Source organism: Conger conger, chromosome 2 (genome assembly GCF_963514075.1).
Source record: "Conger conger chromosome 2, fConCon1.1, whole genome shotgun sequence".
NCBI classification, from domain to species: domain Eukaryota; kingdom Metazoa; phylum Chordata; class Actinopteri; order Anguilliformes; family Congridae; genus Conger; species Conger conger.
The window spans coordinates 83,470,647-83,489,337 of record NC_083761.1 but is presented as its reverse complement, the minus strand read 5'-3'; the positions used below and the strand labels follow the sequence as shown (position 1 = coordinate 83,489,337).

Genomic DNA, 18,691 nt, shown 5'->3' with positions numbered 1-18,691 from the left:
TGAATAAGACAGATTATTTTAGCATAAAATGTGTTGCATTCGTGGTTTGCAGATATGACAAAGAACAGGAGGGGTTTTATTTGGACCTTTTGTCAGTGAAAGAGTGGTAATGTGCACATTCACATTTACAGAAGTGGTACAGTTCATTCACCTCAATGACAGTAATGACAAATAGTGTGTCATTAAGCCAATTCAGTGGAAACAAATATGAAAGCAGCCTGCTTATTTATATTTTGCAGTAAATAAAAATATAGTGTGTTGAACATAAGAGACAGTGGACCATTTGGGAAATATTTATGCAAGATTTCAATATTTTTAAAATATCCATGTGAGGTTGGTGTAAGTGTGAAACCTGTTTCTGGCAATGTACGTTTTCTCTGACTCGTCATCATGATCACAATGATCACAAACCGAATATTGTAGAGGCACAACAGCATTACAGCCTGCAGATTAGCAGGTGACTCTAAAAGGTATAAAAAAGAATTAACCAGGATCTATTAGCATGAATTAGGCCAAAAGAACAGAACACTGCAGTGATATTTATAACAGAAACCCTGAGTTTCACTTCATACAGCAGAGTTCATTCCAGGGCTCTCTGCTGTAGCTTTGTGTGATAAAGGGGAAGAGGTTTTTGTGCGGCTCTCCCCTCATTCTCTCTCTCACTGTGACTCTCTGGCACAGTAATACACAGCAGTGTCTTCAGCTGTCAGGCTGTTCATCTGTAAATACAGCTTGCTGTTGGAGTCGTCTCTGGAGATGGTGAATCTTCCCTGAACAGACTGGGAATAGTAGATTTGTGAACTAGATGTGCCAATAGTGGCAACCCACTCCAGTCCCTTCCCAGGAGCCTGTCTGATCCAGGCCATATAGGAGCCACTGAATGTGAACCCAGAGGCTGTACAGGTCAGTTTGTGGGATTGTCCAGGCTTTTTAACTGCTGGTTCAGACTCAGACAGTGTCTGACATTCAACACCTGTGAAAGTAAGAAATATTTAGTACTCTACAACATCTGAAGTAAGATTTCTGTAAAAATTAAATGATTGGCAGGTTAAAACATACTTGTAAAGACCACTGTATTCAGAAGCAGGCTGGTTATAACAGTCATGGTGAAAGTCTTTGACTGCAGTCTGTGATGATAGTCCTACAGTCAGTCTCCAACAACAGTCCCTCCTCCCTCAGTGCAGAGAGGTAAATGTATAAGGAGTTCAGAGTTTGCATCAACTCCTCCTCACTGGGTGGGCAGATCTCACACTGTTTAAATAGAGCAGTCAGAGCTGTAGACGGGGCTCAGATCATATAGCAGTTATGAGTATTATCCATCATTACAGCCGTGTGTCTCTCTTCCATGGCTGATGACTGCATTATTATTCATAGTGAATCCATGGAGTTTCCTGGCAGGTGAGGGTGGGAGAGTGGAGCCAGGAGCTTCCCAGTACTCAGTACATCACAAGTCACTCTAATGAGAGTGTCCAACACAGACAGCATAGGACCACTCAGTACAGAAAGCACACTGATATCCAGTGGTAATCACTGGACCCTGCATATGTAGCACTTACAAAACTAAAAAATAATTACCAACTTGTGAATAGTAGGCTTTTGGATTATTGCAACTTCAGATGAATTAATACTTATTGTTGTGATGAGTAATTCACAGAATAATATGATCTGTTTTGTCAATGTAGTAATAAAGTTCAATCTTCTTATTTATCAAAATGCAGTTAGTAGATGTATTTTTCTCAATTGTATGATAATTGTTGTAAAGATGTGGTTCGGGGCATTATTTTATCAATTATTCTGTCTCCATGTGATTCAGAATTAATGTTCACGTAGTTATGATTTGAATATCAGATATTATATTGATGTACAAAGTGCAGGAAGGATTGTATCTGGAACTTTTTTTTGCATACAGCGAAGATTTTCTCATTTACAAAGACAATCATAAAGAAATAACTTTATTTCAGTGTCAATAATGAACTACATGCCTGTAGAATTTGTAATGAAGTGTGACAGAAATTCTCTGCATACATGAATCAATAAATGTGTATATAAATAAGGCTTTCATAAAGCATATACTGTATGTCACCTTTCACATGTTCATAATGCATTCACTCCCAATTCATTAATGGTATCATGAAACAAAATGTCAGTTACATTTTTACATGAACTCCATTGATGCAGCTGGATTATCAGTCAGACAGTCCAGGAAAAGCCTTCTGAATGTGTACAATCCAGCTGGGAATCGAACCTAGAACTTCTCAGTTCCAAACACAGGTCCCAAACCGGTATGCCATTTACACATTTTAATTAATGTTCTGGTTATATGGGGTGCAGACTTCACTGAGCTCTTCAATGTTTGTGTTCTACCACTACACTCATCAGGGTGGGTTTTTGTACAGCCCTGCTGTAGCTTTGCTGCACTGTGTGTCTCGGGCACAGTAATACACAGCTGTGTCTCCAGTCTGCAGGCTGCTCCCGTGTAAAGACACTGTGCTGCTGGAGGTGTCTCTGGAGATGGTGAACTTGTTCTTCAGTGAATCTTTATAACTCGTGCCTCCACCCGTGCCTATATACCCAATCCACTCCAGAGCTTTCCCTGCAGGGTGGCGGATCCAGTGTGTATTATAGCTGCTCAGTGAATATGAGACTTTACAGGAGATGGTTAAAGGCTGTCCTGGTGTTACTACCATAGAGTCTGGCTGTGTGAGTTCAACACAGTGACTGTCTGTGGAGACAGAAATAAGATAAAGGTTTGTGAGTATATGATCATATGATAATATGATAATTTAATTCATGAAATAAACAGAAAAACTGTCATCAATGATTTATTTTACATTATTAAAATAAAGCTTTTAAAAATATTTGAGAATAATCTTATGTAAAATGTAGAATCTTGATAAAGCTTGCCCACTTACAGGATAAAGTTCCCAGCAACACTGCGAATGCTACAATAGCTCCCATTGTCTCACACAGATCTCCTTCTCTGCTCCTGTGCTGGGAGGAGAATTCTCAGGGGCTTTTATATGAAATAATGTGGGCTGAATTTGTTTAAATCTCTGGGGGTTGGAGGAAGGAGAAAAACAAGATAAATTCAGAAGGTCAGAATATCCATTATGAGGAGCACTGCTGCCCCCTCCTGGAGGAGAATTTAAAGAGCAGACTGCTTCCTCCAATTTAACACTTTAAATTAGATACATTATAATGTGTTTTTACCTTGATGAAAATCGTATTAAACGTTTGTGTTGCGTATTGCCAAAGTCATTTATGTGCTCCTCTTCCAGGATAAAACCTATATTGCTTTACTGAGATTCAAAGTAGAATCCTCTGATTCATTTCAAAATTCAAAATGATTCTGAATTAGGGATATTCTATGGGATATATTGGTTGCAAGACATGCTCAATTTCTATTTAAAATATTTAGCTTGATCACATTACCAGGACTAGATTTTGGAGCATGTTTTGTATTTAGTACATCCCAAGAAATATTACTCAGAAATATTATTAAGACATGCTCTATCCTCTATAACTAAATCTACATTCACACTGTGTAATCAAGCTTGTTACAACCCTGGCTCAGGGAATATAACACAGTGGAAACAGACACAGTTAAAGAGTTTGAAAAGAACTAAATGTATTGTAACACAGGAACTATGAACTGCTCAAAACAAAATGGTGGCGGTTGAAGACCCTGCTGCTGAAGAGCTGGCTGCCAAGACAAAGAGAGAGAGCTTGAGGAGCAAGGGGAGGAGTTTATATACTCCAGCCTATGGCAGGTGTGGCGGGTTAGTAATCAGTGCAGGGTTCACCTCCTGGCTCCACCTGCAGGACGAGACTAGAACTACATACCCCCATACATAACAAGCTAAAGATGTGTGTTCATTGTCTTCTTTTCAAACGTTCACTCGTTACTCAAGCTGCTGCTCATTAAGAAACTGATGGGACCTCACAAGGACGTAATTGAATATTTATAATTTCTTTGTATTAAACGTTTTATTGAATTGGTTGTGTGGCGGCACGGAAGGTGCAGTGGGTAGCACTGCCGCCTCACAGCAAGGAGGTCCTGGATTCAAATCCCCGTCGGCTGGGGCCTCTCTGTGCGGAGTTTGCATGTTCTACCCGTGTCTGCGTGGGTTTCCTCCCACAGTCCAAAGACATGCAGGTTAGGCTGATTGGAGACTCTAAATTGCCTGTAGGTGTGTAGGTGTTTAGGTGTGAGTGTGTGAGTGTGTGAGTGAATGGTGTGTGTGCCCTGCAATGGACTGGTGACCTGTCCAGGGTGTATTCCTGCCTTTCGCCCAATGTATGCTGGGATAGGCTCCAGCCCCCCTGCGACCCTGTTCAGGATAAGTGAGTTCAGATAATGGATGGATAGATGGATGGATGAATTGGTTGTATTAAATGTATTTGTTATGTTCGATAAGATTAATGTCAATGTCCATTTGAAAAACAAAAAAACAATATAAATGTGTGCTTTAGCTTCATGGTTGAGTTACAGGAGAAGAACAATAACAGGAAATATCTCCAGTGTGATGAACTGAGGCCACACTGTTAAATCATGTGTGGACGGTATTTGTACAGCAGGGCTTTCAACTCTCTCACTGTGGCTGTCGGGCACAGTAATCCACAGCTATGTCTGAGGGCTGGAGGTCTGTGATGTCTAAGTAAGCAATGCTGTTGGATGAATCTTCTGTCACTTTGAAACGACTGTGGAAGGAACCACTGTAGTATCCAACCCATTGCAGCCCTTTGCCTGGAGCCTGTCGAACCCAGTGCACGCTGTAGCTGCTGAGAGAGAATCCAGTAATTTTACAGGAGAGCCTGACGGATTCTCCAGGCTTCTTCACCTGTGGATCAGACTCCGTCAGTGTGGGGTCACAGTGAGCATCTGCAGAAGGGGACAAAGCACAGGTTCACAGCAGTTCTGTAGCCATCGCTGTTTCAGCTGCTGCGAGACAGGGGAAGAGAGGGAATAAAATCAGGGTTCTTAAATTCAAAGGCAAACAGCAAAGCTGTGATGAATACAAAGGCCTCCGTTTTATTTCATTCACAGCAACAGAAAGACAGGAAGTGACCTGTGCAGCTCATCAGTGAATATGAGCTCAAACGGCTGTGTTTTAAAGAGTGTGGGGAAGTTATATTTGCATATCTGCCTCGTAACAATTGACATTTACATAGTGTATATGTATATAAGTACTTGTTTGGTCTGAATTTTCCAGAAATATTATTTGGATTTTACTAGATTACAGTGTTGCAATTCATACTTTTAAAATGAAATTAAGAAACTAAATCAGGTGTCAATTGGTGTTTTGATTTCATTTCTTTGAAAAAGTAGATGATAATATTTCAAATATATGCATGACACAGGTCTGACTGACCCATGAATGCAGTGTTTGTGTTCATGATGAATGTAAATTTACAGTGTAATTACTGAAGCTAAAGGTAGCCGTGAACTTTAGACAGTCTGAAATTTTAGAAGTGAAGCAGGGAATTTTAATCATCTGATTCACACTGAGCAAACTGGACATTCATTTTGAATGATTGTTGAAAATATATATTTTTGGTGGAAATCTTGTAACTTTTTACAATTTCCACCAAAATATTACAATTCCAAGACTGTGTAGCAGTAGGCAGATGCCAAGACCAGAATGGTTTATATATTTATTCATTGATTGGGTTGGGGTTCCTCTGGTTGTACGCAGTTGGACACACACAGAAACTCACAGGATGCAGCTGCCAGATCCTCCTGCTTAACCAAGCCACCATGTTATTATCTACACAAGCCCAGTGCATGTTCAGCAGGGATATTCAACAGGGTGGGTTTTTGTACAGCCCTGCTGTAGCTTTGCTGCACTGTGTGTTTCTGGCACAGTAATACACAGCTGTGTCTCCAGTCTGCAGGCTGCTCCCGTGTAAAGACACTGTGCTGCTGGAGGTGTCTCTGGAGATGGTGAACTTGCTCTTCAGAGAATCTTCATAAGCAGTGCTTCCCTCCCACCAGATAACTCCAATCCACTCCAGAGCTTTCCCTGCAGGCTGTCGGATCCAGGCTGTACCATAGCTGCTATCAGTCAGGGAATACCCAGAGACTTTACAGTTGATGGTCAGAGACTGTCCTGGAGTTATAACCATAGAGCCTGGCTGTGTGAGTTCAACACACTGACCATCTGTGGAGACAGAAAAAAAGAAGATATGTCAGTATCCCATTGTGCAATATTATCAGTAAAAAGTAAAAAGTAAAAAACAGTAAAAAGTTTTAACATATTGAAAAAAAAAAAAGGAATATATTTCCAAAGAATTGCATAAAAAATAATAATGATATCACATGCTCACCAAATAATTGTATTTCAAAACATAATATATAAATATAGCATGGTCACTTACAAGAGAAAGTTCCCAGCAACACTGCTAACGCTGCAATAGCTCCCATTGTCACACACAGATCTCCCTCTCTGTCTTACAGGTGATGCTCCTATGCTGAGAGGAAAATTCTCAGGGGCTTTTATAGGAAATACTGTCGACTGAATTTGTTTAATTCTCTGGGGGTTGAAGGAAGGAGAAAAACAAGATAAATTCAGAGGGTCAGAATATCCATTATGAGGAACACTGCTGTCCCCTCGTGGAGGAGAATTGAAACAGCAGACTGCTTCCACCAGCATTAGTCTGGAATTCACACCAGTAATAATGATCATGGGTTAAATTCAGAATGAGTGTTCAGATAGTTGGGCGGCACGGATGGTGCAGTGGGTAGCACTGCCGCCTCACAGCAAGGCGGTCCTGGGTTCAGTCCAAAGACATGCAGGTTAGGCTGATTGCTGTTCAGGATAAATGGGTTCAGACAATGGATGGATGGATGGATGTTCACATAGTTATGGTCTTAATATTTGTAAAATCAGATGCATTCCATATAGAGTGTGGTCTTGTCATTTTTACAATATATTCTCCTGACAAAAATACAAAATACCTTATAGAAAAAGACATTTCTTTCATTACTTTATTTTAAAATGTGTGTATTTTTGTGCCTCTCTCAGGAGAAATATCAGGTTTGTCTCAGTATATTGTGTATATTTCATAGATGATCCAAGAACAGACAGGTTTGTATCTGGGCCTTCTATTAGTGTACAGTGATGATCTGTTTATTTATACGTACAGAAATTGTGCTGAGCAGATCTCTTTTAAATCAGTGGCAATAACTAACTATATGCCTCTAAAATGTAGTAGTGAGGAGTAACTCAAGAGAATTTGAAAGGTGACCAAGAATTTCCAGCCACCTAATAGCATAAATGGTGGACATAAAGAAAAGAACAGAACACTTCAGTGATATTTATAACAGAAACCCTGAGTTTCACTTCAGACAGCAGAGTTCATTCCAGGGCTCTCTGCTGTAGCTCTGTGTGATAAAGGGGACGAGGTTTTTGTGCAGCTCTCCCTTCACTCTCTCTCACTGTGGGTTTCTGGCACAGTAATACACAGCAGTGTCTTCAGCTGTCAGGCTGCTCATGTGTAAATACAGCTGGTTCTTGCTGTTGTCTCTGCTATTTGTGAATCTTCCTTGAACAGACTTTGAGTAGTATTTCCTATCACTGTCATATTCAATGATTGAGATCCACTCCAGTCCCTTCCCAGGAGCCTGTCTGATCCAGCCCATCCAGTAGCTGCTGAATGTGAACCCAGAGGCTGTACAGGTCAGTTTGTGAGATTGTCCAGGCTTTTTAACTGCTGGTTCAGACTGCTTCCACCAGCATTTCTCGGGAAGTGTTGCTGTTGTACCCCTGAATCGGGGGACGAAATCATAATTGTGACTCAACACAAGTGTTTCTCCACGAATGGCTTTATCACCAATCAATAAGTAATAAACAATCCCAATACAAACAGTTAACTAGTAACATATGCAGAAAAACCGTTAACTAATGTCCATCATTGTTATCTTACATAAAATAATATGTTTGGGCAGTTCAAAACTATTAGCCATAGATATGGCAAACTGGCGGCTTTAGCTATCCTAGCTAGATACATAGCTATGTATATACATAGCTAGCTATCTGATACCCATTTCTCTGAAATAACCTAGATAAAGGTCTTACTTCATATTCTCCAACACACAATTAAGTACAAGGTATTAGACCGATTAATCGGCATGAAATATCCAGCATTGTGCAAGCTAGCAAGACGCGTGCCTCACATGTGCTTAACTTCCTTCAGTATTAGCAGGACGCTAACAAACCGTATGCTATTCTTCTTTCAATTTTTCGAATAAAACTCGACGAAAACGCCATAAAAACGTTTTCCTAAGATAACAAGATATACATAAAGAACTTCCAAATGATTCCTAAGCATATTAATGGTCGTGATTACCTGAATAGGGTTCTCCCCCTACGGCTACAGCACAAACGCAGGCATGAGCAAGCAATATCAGGTTAGCAAAATAAGATCGTTTTGCAGATCACTGATGATATGATTATATCTCAACTTTTAACTTTATCACATTACAGACCATGAATTCAGTCCTTTTAAGTGCTTTTCACTTGTCACATTGCCAGATTGGGCAACTTTTTATAGTATTGGGCGGTTTTTGTTTTCTGACAAATTACACATTATAACCAAACAAGTTCTTATCAAACAATAAATTGCAGATATAAAATATATGATTAAGTGGTTCATTTTCACTTGCTTTTGTTTCTGCACTGAAGTAACGATCTCTGCTAATGATACATTTGAAAATCAAACGTTGCCTAGGCTATCATTAATACAGCCCGCGCCATCAGTTTTTCAAGTTGGATGTCGAAGCGGGGAAGTGGGGAAAATACAAAACAATTTAAAGGACTGGTATGTCAGTGACCTGGCTAGCAAATTTAGCGGGATGTTTAATTCGTTTGTGTTTAATTTCATACAGTCCGGGTCGGGAAAATTGATACCCTTACTTCTGCTTTCCTACTGGTAGCTAGCCATCATAGCTAGGTAGACGCAATTGACGAAGGAGTGCAGCTCAGAAAACTCCATCCAGGAGCGCCGTAAGTTTTCCATTTACGCCGAACTAGCTGGCCTCCTTTTGACCGCCCTCGCTTTACTGTATCCGGATATTTACTCCATTTTCATAAATTGAGTGCTTGCTGGCCACTTTATACAGTCCGTCAGACTGGCTGCTGCTGCTGCTGCTGCTGTCAGTGTGCCTACGCCTGCCCGCGATACAGTTGCTGGTCAAAACGCCAACGGTTTCTCATGTCTGTTTAATAGAACGTTCAATTAGCCTAATTCGTGTTAGCATGTGTCTCCCCCATGTTATGTAGAATTTAAATGTAGAATCTAATTCAAATGTAATAAAATGTACAGTCATGAAATTGATATATGTTTCTGAATTTCCCACAGTAAAGACGTGGTAGCTGGGAGGGGCATTATTTTATTTTTTATTTTATTCATTATTATCATAATTATTATTCTGTGTTTGGGATTGTGTTTTACTGCGAAACTCATCAGGGTGGGTTTTTGTACAGCCCTGCTGTAGCTTTGCTGCACTGTGACTCTCGTGCACAGTAATACACAGCTGGGTCTCCAGTCTGCAGGCTGCTCCCTTGTAAAGACACTGTGTTTCTGGAGGTGTCTATAGAGATAATGAACTTGCTCTTTTGTGAATCTTCATAAAGATATTGGGGGTTTCCCGACCAATATCGCGCAATCCACTCCAGTGCTTTTCCTGCAGGCTGTCGGATCCAGGCTGTAGCATAGCTGCTCTCAGTCAGAGAATACCCAGAGAGTTTACAGGAGATGGTCAGAGAGTGTCCTGGTGTTAAAACCATAGAGCCTGGCTGTGTGAGTTCAACACAGTGACCATCTGTGGAGACCGAAATAGAAAAATACATTTATGATGAGGATACCAATAAGTGATGTAGTTGTTGATAGAAACAGCAAATACTACTAAACTACTGTTTTAAAGTAAAGATTGGAAAAAGTATAAAACAATTTTGATTTCAAATGAAAATATTAATACAGCATGCTTACAAGATAAAGTTCCCAGCAACACTGCTAATGCTACAATAGCTCCCATTGTCACACACAGATCTCCCTCTCTGTCTTACAGGTGATGCTCCTGTGTTAGGAGGATAATTCTCAGGGGTTTTTATAGGAAATACTGTGGGCTGAATTTGTTTAAATCTCTCGGGGTTGGAGGAAGAAAAACAAGATAAATTCAGAGGGTCAGAATATCCATTAAGAGGAGCACTGCTGCTCCCTCCTGGAGGAGAATTAAAAGAGCAGACAGCTTCCACAAACATTACTCTGGAAGTTACATCAATAACAAAGCGAATGCGATAAATTTAAAGTTCACAACTCATCAGTGTGGGTTTTTGTACAGCTCTAGCGTTGCTTTGCTGCACTGTGTGCGTCGGGCACAGTAATACACAGCTGTGTCCTCAGTCTGCAGGCTGCTAATATCCAAGTAAAGCACGTTGCTGCTGTCTCTGGAGATGGTGAACCGGCTCTTGAATGATGCTGGAGAATCAATGCTTCCCCCTCCCCACATGATTCCCATCCACTCCATGGCGTTCCCCGGACGCTTCCGCATCCAGCTTGTGCCGTAGTCTGTCAGGGCGTACCCAGAAACCTGACAGGACACCTTCACCGACCCTCCAGGTGAGCCCACCTGTGCAGGGGAGGAGGTCAACGTGACAGCGTCCAAACCTAAAACCGGGGAATAAAGGCAGGATTACTGTGGGTTAAACTGCAGTATTACCACCGTAAACGGACAGTCCTGACTGGCTAATACATGTAGCTCAGTCCCATTCTAAATGACGTGTATTCACAGAGAAGGACATTACAATGGTATTGTGAAGATCCGAGACCAACGTCATCAATCGCTTACATGGCAGAAAGACCAAGAGAGGAAGGAGCAGACAGCTCATGTTCGCGGGTGCAGTTGCAGTCAGGACGACTTTGACTGATGCACATCAGTGTCTCTCGGCTCTCGCAGGAAAGGTCTGTTATAGCAGGGGACACACAGGCCTGATTTGCATACAGACCTTCCTGTTTTCACACAAAGAGATGGCACGCCCAGGGAGTCAGTGCAGACTGGAGGAGTCATAACTGTGGAGTCACTGCAGGCTGTGGGAGGTGAGTCAGTGCAGTGAGAGTCACTGCCATACAACAGGAGTCCATGCTGAATAGAGGAATATGACTAGTGAGGTCATTTCAGCATTTATTTTGACCAGTAGAACTCAAGTACAAACAGTTTGTGGCAAATCTGGTCAAATATATAAAGGAGCAGGATGTTTTTATTGATGAGAAAGTGTTGGAACATTGTGATAAAACGACAGTGTAACATTGGAACACACGTTGCACTTAGTCACAGAGATCTCAAACTCAAATCCTGGAGGGCCATTGTGTCTGCTAGTTTTTTATGTTTTCCTACATTTACATGTTTAATTTCAGTCACTGATTGGAGAGAGTCTGCACACCATTTTTCAGGACCTAAACTGGCTGCTGATTGAGAGGAAATCACAAAAACCAGCAGATACTGCAGACCTCCAGGACTGGAGTTTGAGACCCCTGCACTGAGAGGTGTGTTTTAGGATGGGGTGTGCAACCATGTTCTTACTGATGGACTGCCAACCCCCTGTCTTATTGATGACCTCAATCTGACAATTTATGTTCTTGTATTGAAAAGCTGAAGAAAAGCTTGAGGGACTGCTCTTAGGTCCCTGTATGAAACTGTTTATCAGAGTGTGGTCTACAGGCCTGCAGGTGTTAGTGCTGATGCATCAATTCTCAGGGGCATTCTCAGGAAATACTGTGGGCTGAATTTGTTTAAATCTCTGGGGGTTGGAGGAAGGAGAAAAACAAGACAAATTCAGAGGGTCAGTAGATCAGTAACAAAGCTAATGGGGTGAAATCAGAATGAATGTTCACGTAGTTATGATTTTTGATATCAGATATTATATAGAGGCACAAAGTGCAGGAAGGATTTTATCTGGAACTTTTATTTACATACAATGAAAATGTATCATTTACAAAACAATCATAAAGAAATCAGGCAGATCTCTTTAATTCAGTGTCAATAATGAACTACATGCCTCAGGAATTTTGTAATAAAGTCTGACAGAAATTCTATTCATAATTGAATGAATAAATAAGGCTTTCATAAAGCATATACTGTTTGTCACCTTTCACATGTTCATAATGCATTCACTAGCGATTTGTTAATGGTATCATGAAACAAAATTTCAGTGACCTTCATGTACTCCATTGATGCAGCTGGATTATCAGTTAGACAGTCCAGGAAAAGCCTTCTGAATGTGTACAATCCAGCTGGGAATCAACTTTTGAGTTCCAAACACAGGTCCCAAACCCGTATGCCATTGACATATTTTAATTAATGTTCTGGTTATATGGGGTGCAGACTTCACTGAGCTCTTCAATGTTTGTGTTCTACCACTACACTCATCAGGGAGGGTTTTTGTACAGCCCTGCTGTAGCTTTAATGCACTGTGTGTATCGGGCACAGTAATACACAGCTGTGTCTCCAGTCTGCATGCTGCTCCCTTGTAAAGACACTGTGCTGCTGGAGGTGTCTCTGGAGATGGTGAACTTGTTCTTCAGTGAATCTTTATAAGCAGTGCTTCCATCATAGCCTATATACCCAATCCACTCCAGAGCTTTCCCTGCAGGCTGTCGGATCCAGTGTGTACCATAGCTGCTAAGTGAATATGAGACTTTACAGGAGATGGTTAAAGGCTGTCCTGGTGTTACTACCATAGAGCCTGGCTGTGTGAGTTCAACACAGTGACTGTCTGTGGAGACAGAAATAAGAAAAAGGTTTGTGAGTATATGACCAAACAATATAAGTAATGAAATAAAAAGAAAAAATGTCATGAATCATTTATTTTAAATTATTAAAATAAAGCTTGGAAAAATATTTGAGAATAATCTCATGTAAAATATAGAATCTTGAAAAAACTTGCCCACTTACAGGATAAAGTTCCCATCAACACTGTGAATGCTACAATAGCTCCAATTGTCACCCACAGATCTCCTTCTCTGCTCCTGTGTTTGGAGGAGAATTCTCAGGGGCTTTTATAGGAAATACTGTAGGCTGAATTTGTTTAAATCTCTGGGGGTTGGAGGAAGGAGAAAAACAAGATAAATTCATTATGAGGAGCACTGCTGTCCCCTCCTGGAGGAGAATTAAAACAGCAGACTGCTTCCACCAGCATTACTCCGGAATTTACACCAGTGACCATAATGATCGATTAGTTATATTGTTTCTGAAAGAAAGATCATGTCATTATGGCACATATTTCTGCACACTGGAATACATTCCATTTAGGTCACAAAAAATGTGTCTTGTCTTTCATCTGGACTCTGAGTCTGGAATAAGGTTTGAATTGAATTGAATTGAATTGAATAAACAAATGCCATTGGGTGCATATCATTACCACATGATTCATTGTACGTTGCTCTAAATAAGAGTGTCAGCTAAATGCCTGTAATGCAATGTTTACTATTTACAGAATAATTTAAACTGTTGATGTTCAGCTTTTGTTTCTCCAAAAATGCATTACAATCTGCTTAATATGAAGAGCTTATGGGGAAAGCTTTGTATTGTTCATTGCTAATATAGAAATGTGTAAACAATAAACCATAGATACCCAAATTATTTTACATGAAACTTTAATTTAAGAACAGCATTGTTCTTTCATTCATTCATTAGATCCAGTTCTGTGCTGTAGCTCTGTGTGATAAAGGGGAAGAGGTTTTTGTGCGGCTCTCCCCTCACTCTCTCTCACTGTGGGTCTCTGGCACAGTAATACACAGCAGTGTCTTCAGCTGTCAGGCTGTGCATCTGTAAATATACCTTGCTGTTGGAGTCGTCTCTGGAGATGGTGAATCTTCCCTGAACAGACTGGGCATAATAACTAGAGCTGCTATACTGATATCCCAACCACTCCAGCCCCTTCCCAGGAGCCTGTCTGACCCAGTTCATATAGTAGCTGCTGAATGTGAACCCAGAGGCTGTACAGGTCAATGTGTGGGATTCTCCAGGCTTTTTAACTGCTGGTTCAGACTCAGTCAGTGTCTGACATTCAACACCTGTGAAATGAAGAGAGACTTAGTCCTCGACTTTGACTGACGCACATCAGTGTCTCTCAGCTCTGGCAGGAAAGGTCTGTTATAGCAGGGGACACACAGGCCTGATTTGTATACAGACCTTCCTGTTTTCACACAAAGAGATGGCACGCCCAGGGAGTCAGAGCAGACTGGAAGAGTCATAACTGTGGAGTCACTGCAGGCTGCGGGAGGTGAGTCAGTGCAGTGAGAGTCACTGCCATACAACAGGAGTCCATGCTGAAGAGAGGAATATGACTAGTGAGGTCAATTCAGCATTTATTAGTTTTGACCAGTAGAACTCAAGTACAAACAGTTTGCGGCAAATCTGGTCTCATATATTCAGGAGCAGGATGTTTTTATTGTTCAGAAAGTGTTGGAACATTGTGCTAAAACGAGAGAGACCTCAAACTCAAATCCTGGAGGGCCGTTGTGTCTGCTGGTACATGTTCAATTTAAGTCCCTGATTGGAGGGAGTCTGTACACGTGTCCTGTGGGTGTTGGACTCCGCCACGTTTCCTGTGGGTGTTGGACTCCGCTAAGGTTGCCCCCTGTCACCGGTCCTGTTTGTGATATTCATGGACAGGATCTCAAGGTGCAGCCGAGATGAGGAGAGTGTCCGGTTTGGTGACCTCAGAATCGCATCTCTGCTTTTTGCGGATGATGTGGTTCTGCTGGCTTCATCGGACCGTGACCTTCAGCACGCACTGAAGCGGTTTGCAGCCGAGTGTGAAGCGGCCGGGATGAGAGTCAGCACCTCCAAGTCCGAGGCCATGGTTCTCTGCCGGAAAACGGTGGATTGCTCCCTCCGGGTGGGGAACGAGTCTTTGCCCCAAGTGAAGGAGTTCAAGTATCTCGGGGTCTTGTTCACGAGTGAGGGTAGAAGGGAGCGTGAGATCGACAGGCGGATCGGTGCAGCATCAACAGTAATGCGGGCGTTGCACCAGACCGTCGTGGTGAAGAGGGAGCTGAGCCGGAAGGCGAAGCTCTCGATTTACTGGTCGATCTACATCCCAACCCTCACCTATGGTCACAAGCTTTGGGTAGTGACCGAAAGAACGAGATCACGTATACAAGCGGCCGAAATGAGCTTCCTCCGTAGGGTGGCCGGGCTCAGCCTTAGAGATAGGGTGAGGAGCTCGGACATCCGGAGGGAGCTCGGAGTAGAGCCGCTGCTCCTTCGCGTCGAAAGGAGCCAATTGAGGTGGTTCCGGCATCTGATCAGGATGCCTCCCAGGCGCCTCCCTTTGGAGGTTTTCCGGGCTCGTCCAACTGGGCGGAGACCCCGAAGGAGACCCAGAGCCCGCTGGAGAGATTATATATCTCTCCTGGCCTGGGAACGCCTCGGGATCCCCCAGGAGGAGCTAGAATGCGTTGCTGAGGAGAGGGACGCCTGGAATACCTGGCTATGCCTACTGCCACCGCGACCCGACTCCGGATAAGCGGGTGATGATGGATGGATGGATGGATGCACACCTTTTTTCAAGACTAAAATGGCTGTTGATTGAGAGGAAATCACAAAAACCCGCAGAGACTGCAGACCTCCAGGACTGGAGTTTGAGACCCCTGCACTGAGAGGTGTGTTTTAGGATGGGGTGTGCACCCATGTTCTCACTGATGGACTGCCAACCCCCTCTCTTATTGATTATCTCAATCTGCCAATTTATGTTATTTTATTGAAAAGCTGAAGAAAAGCTTGAGGGACTGCTCTGAGGTCCCTGTATGAAACTGTTTCTCAGGGTGTGGTCTACAGGCCTGCTGGTGTTGATGCTGATGCATCAATTCTCATGGGTTTTCCGAGGAAACTAGACTGCAGACCTCCAGGACTGGAGTTTGAGACCTTATACTTTTAACAAAAACCCTGAGTTTCACTTCAAAAAGCAGAGTTCATTCCAGGGCTCTCTGCTGTAGCTCTGTGTGATAAAGGGGAAGAGGCTTTTGTGCGGCTCTCCCCTCACTCTCTCTCACAGTGACTGTCTGGCACAGTAACACACAGCAGTGTCTTCAGCTGTCAGGCGGTTCATCTGTAAATACAGCTTGCTGTTGGAGTCGTCTCTGGATACAGTGAATCTTCCCTGAACAGACGGGGAATAGTAGATGGATGAACTCTGTGTACTAATATAAGCAATCCACTCCAGTCCCTTCCCAGGAGCCTGTCTGATCCAGACCATATAGTAGTCACTGAATGTGAACCCAGAGGCTGTACAGGTCAGTTTGTGGGATTCTCCAGGCTTTTTAACTGCTGGTTCAGACTCAGTCAGTGTCTGACATTTAACACCTGTGAAAGTAAGAAATATTTAGTGCTCTACAACATCTGAAGTAAGATTTCTGTAAAAATTAAATGAATGGCAGGTTAAAACATACTTGTAAAGAACACAGAAATGAGAAGCAGGCTGGTTATAACAGTCATGGTGAAAGTCTTTGACTGCAGTCTGTGATGATAGCCCTACAGTCAGTCTCCAACAACAGTCCCTCCTCCCTCAGTGCCGAGAGGTAAATGTAGAAGGAAGAGCTCAGAGTTTGCATCAACTCCTCCTCACTGGGTGGGCAGATCTCACACTGTTTAAATAGAGCAGTCAGAGTTGTAGACGGGGCTCAGATCATATAGCAGTTATGAGTATTATCCATCATTACAGCCGTGTGTCTCTCACAGACAGCATTGGACCACACAATTCAGAAATCACCCTCATATCCAGTGGTAAACACTGGACCCAGCATGTGTAACACTTACAAACAGAACCCTTCTTCCACCAACATTATTGTAGAACATGTCAATAATAGTTTTTTGATTAAAATTTCTGATTATTATTTATTCCTGGATATCACTCTGTATAAGAGCATCTACAAAGTGATTGTAATGGAATTTAATTTGTTCAATTTGTGTCATAATCACTTCTCATCTGCCAGCATAGTCATTGTGTTCAGAGGATTCAATGCATGATCTTCTGATTCACCAAAATGCATTCAATAGATTTTTTTTCTCAAATGCATGATGAATGTTTTAAAGATGTGGTAGTTGGGATGGGGAATTATTTTTAAATGTATTTATTAAGTATTTCGCATCTTGGTATGATGGTATGTGTTTTCCTGCACATGGGTTTTTGTACAGCCCTGCTGTAGCTTTGCTGCACTGTGGGCGTCGGGCACAGTAATACACAGCTGTGTCTCCAGTCTGCAGGCTGCTCCCTTGTAAAGACACTGTGCTGCTGGACGTGTCTCTGGAGATGGTGAACTTGTTTTTTAGTGAATCTTTATAAGCAGTGCTTCCATCATCCCATATAATTCCAATCCACTCCAGAGCTTTCCCTGCAGGCTGTCGGATCCAAACTGTAGCATAGCTGCTATCAGTCAGGGAATACCCAGAGACTTTACAGGAGATGGTCAGAGAGTGTCCTGGAGTTACAACCATAGAGCCTGGTTGTGTGAGTTCAACACAGTGACCGTCTGTGGAGAAAGAAATAAAAAAAAAATTCATCTCATTAAGCATAAGCATATAATCATAGAAATAAACTGAAAATAAATTAAAAAATTGAAAAAATTGAAAATCTTAATACAGCATGGTCACTTACAAGAGAAAGTTCCCAGCAACACTGCTAATGCTACAATAGCTCCCATTGTCACACACAGACCTCCCTCTCTGTCTTACAGGTGATGATCCTGTGTTTGGAGGAGAATTCTCAGGGGCTTTTTATAGGATCTACTGTGGGCTGAAATTGTTTAATCTCTGGGGGTTGGAGGAAGGAGAAAAACAAGATAAATTCAGAGGGTCAGAATATCCATTATAAGGAGCACTGCTGCCCCCTCCTGGAGGAGAATTAAAAGAGCAGACTGCTTCCTCCAATTTAACACTTTAAATTAGGTAGTTTTTACCATGATGAAAATTGAATTAAACTTTTGTGTTGTGTATTGCCACAGTTGTTTATGTGCTCCTGTCGCAGGATAAAACAAATATTGCTTTACTGAGCAATATTTAAATAAATTCAAAATTATTCTGGATTAGGGATATTCTATGGAATATATTGGTTGCAACACATGCTCAATTTCAATTTAAAATATTTAGCTTGATCAAATAACCAGGACTACATTTTGGAGCATGTTTTGTATTTAGTACATCCCATAGAATATTACTCAGAAATATTATTCAGGTTTGGCCGGCTCACGTGGAGCAGCAATAATTGGCTCACTGCTCCAGAGGGAGGGACTTGGCAGGGTTAGTAGATCGCCGCACCAAAACAAGCACCTCGGGCGCCTCGGAATCACAGTTACAGCTTGGGAGGCGAGACGGCTTGAAGAAGGCGTGTCGCTCTCCCGTTGGCCGCCGAGGGACGGGGTGTGGGCGGTGTATCTAATATTAGCTCTAATTGAATCAGACGGGGTCCAATTGGCTACCAAATTGGGAGAAAAGGGGAAAAAATCTGATAAAAATATTTTTAAAAAATAAATATTTTTCAGACATGCTCTATGCTCTGTACCTAAATCTAGATTCACACTGTGTAATCAAGCTAAAGATGTGTGTTCCTTTTCAAAAGTTCACTCGTTACTCAAGCCGTTGCTCATTAAGAAACTGATGGGACCTCATGAGGACATAATTGAATATTTATAA

The 18,691-nt window shown here is 42.0% G+C and overlaps 2 gene segments (V, D, J or C); both read right to left on the bottom strand.

Moving 5' to 3' along the window:
* Nucleotides 1-2,233: 2,233 nt before the first annotated feature.
* LOC133122922 (Ig heavy chain V region 914-like) lies at nucleotides 2,234-3,030 on the bottom strand. The segment is given in 2 exon segments: nucleotides 2,234-2,722; nucleotides 2,913-3,030. Coding segments are annotated over 2 exon segments (393 nt in total).
* A 7,291-nt stretch (nucleotides 3,031-10,321) lies between these two features.
* On the bottom strand, nucleotides 10,322-10,927 carry LOC133121383 (Ig heavy chain V region 914-like). The segment is given in 2 exon segments: nucleotides 10,322-10,668; nucleotides 10,850-10,927. Coding segments are annotated over 2 exon segments (387 nt in total).
* Nucleotides 10,928-18,691: the final 7,764 nt, after the last annotated feature.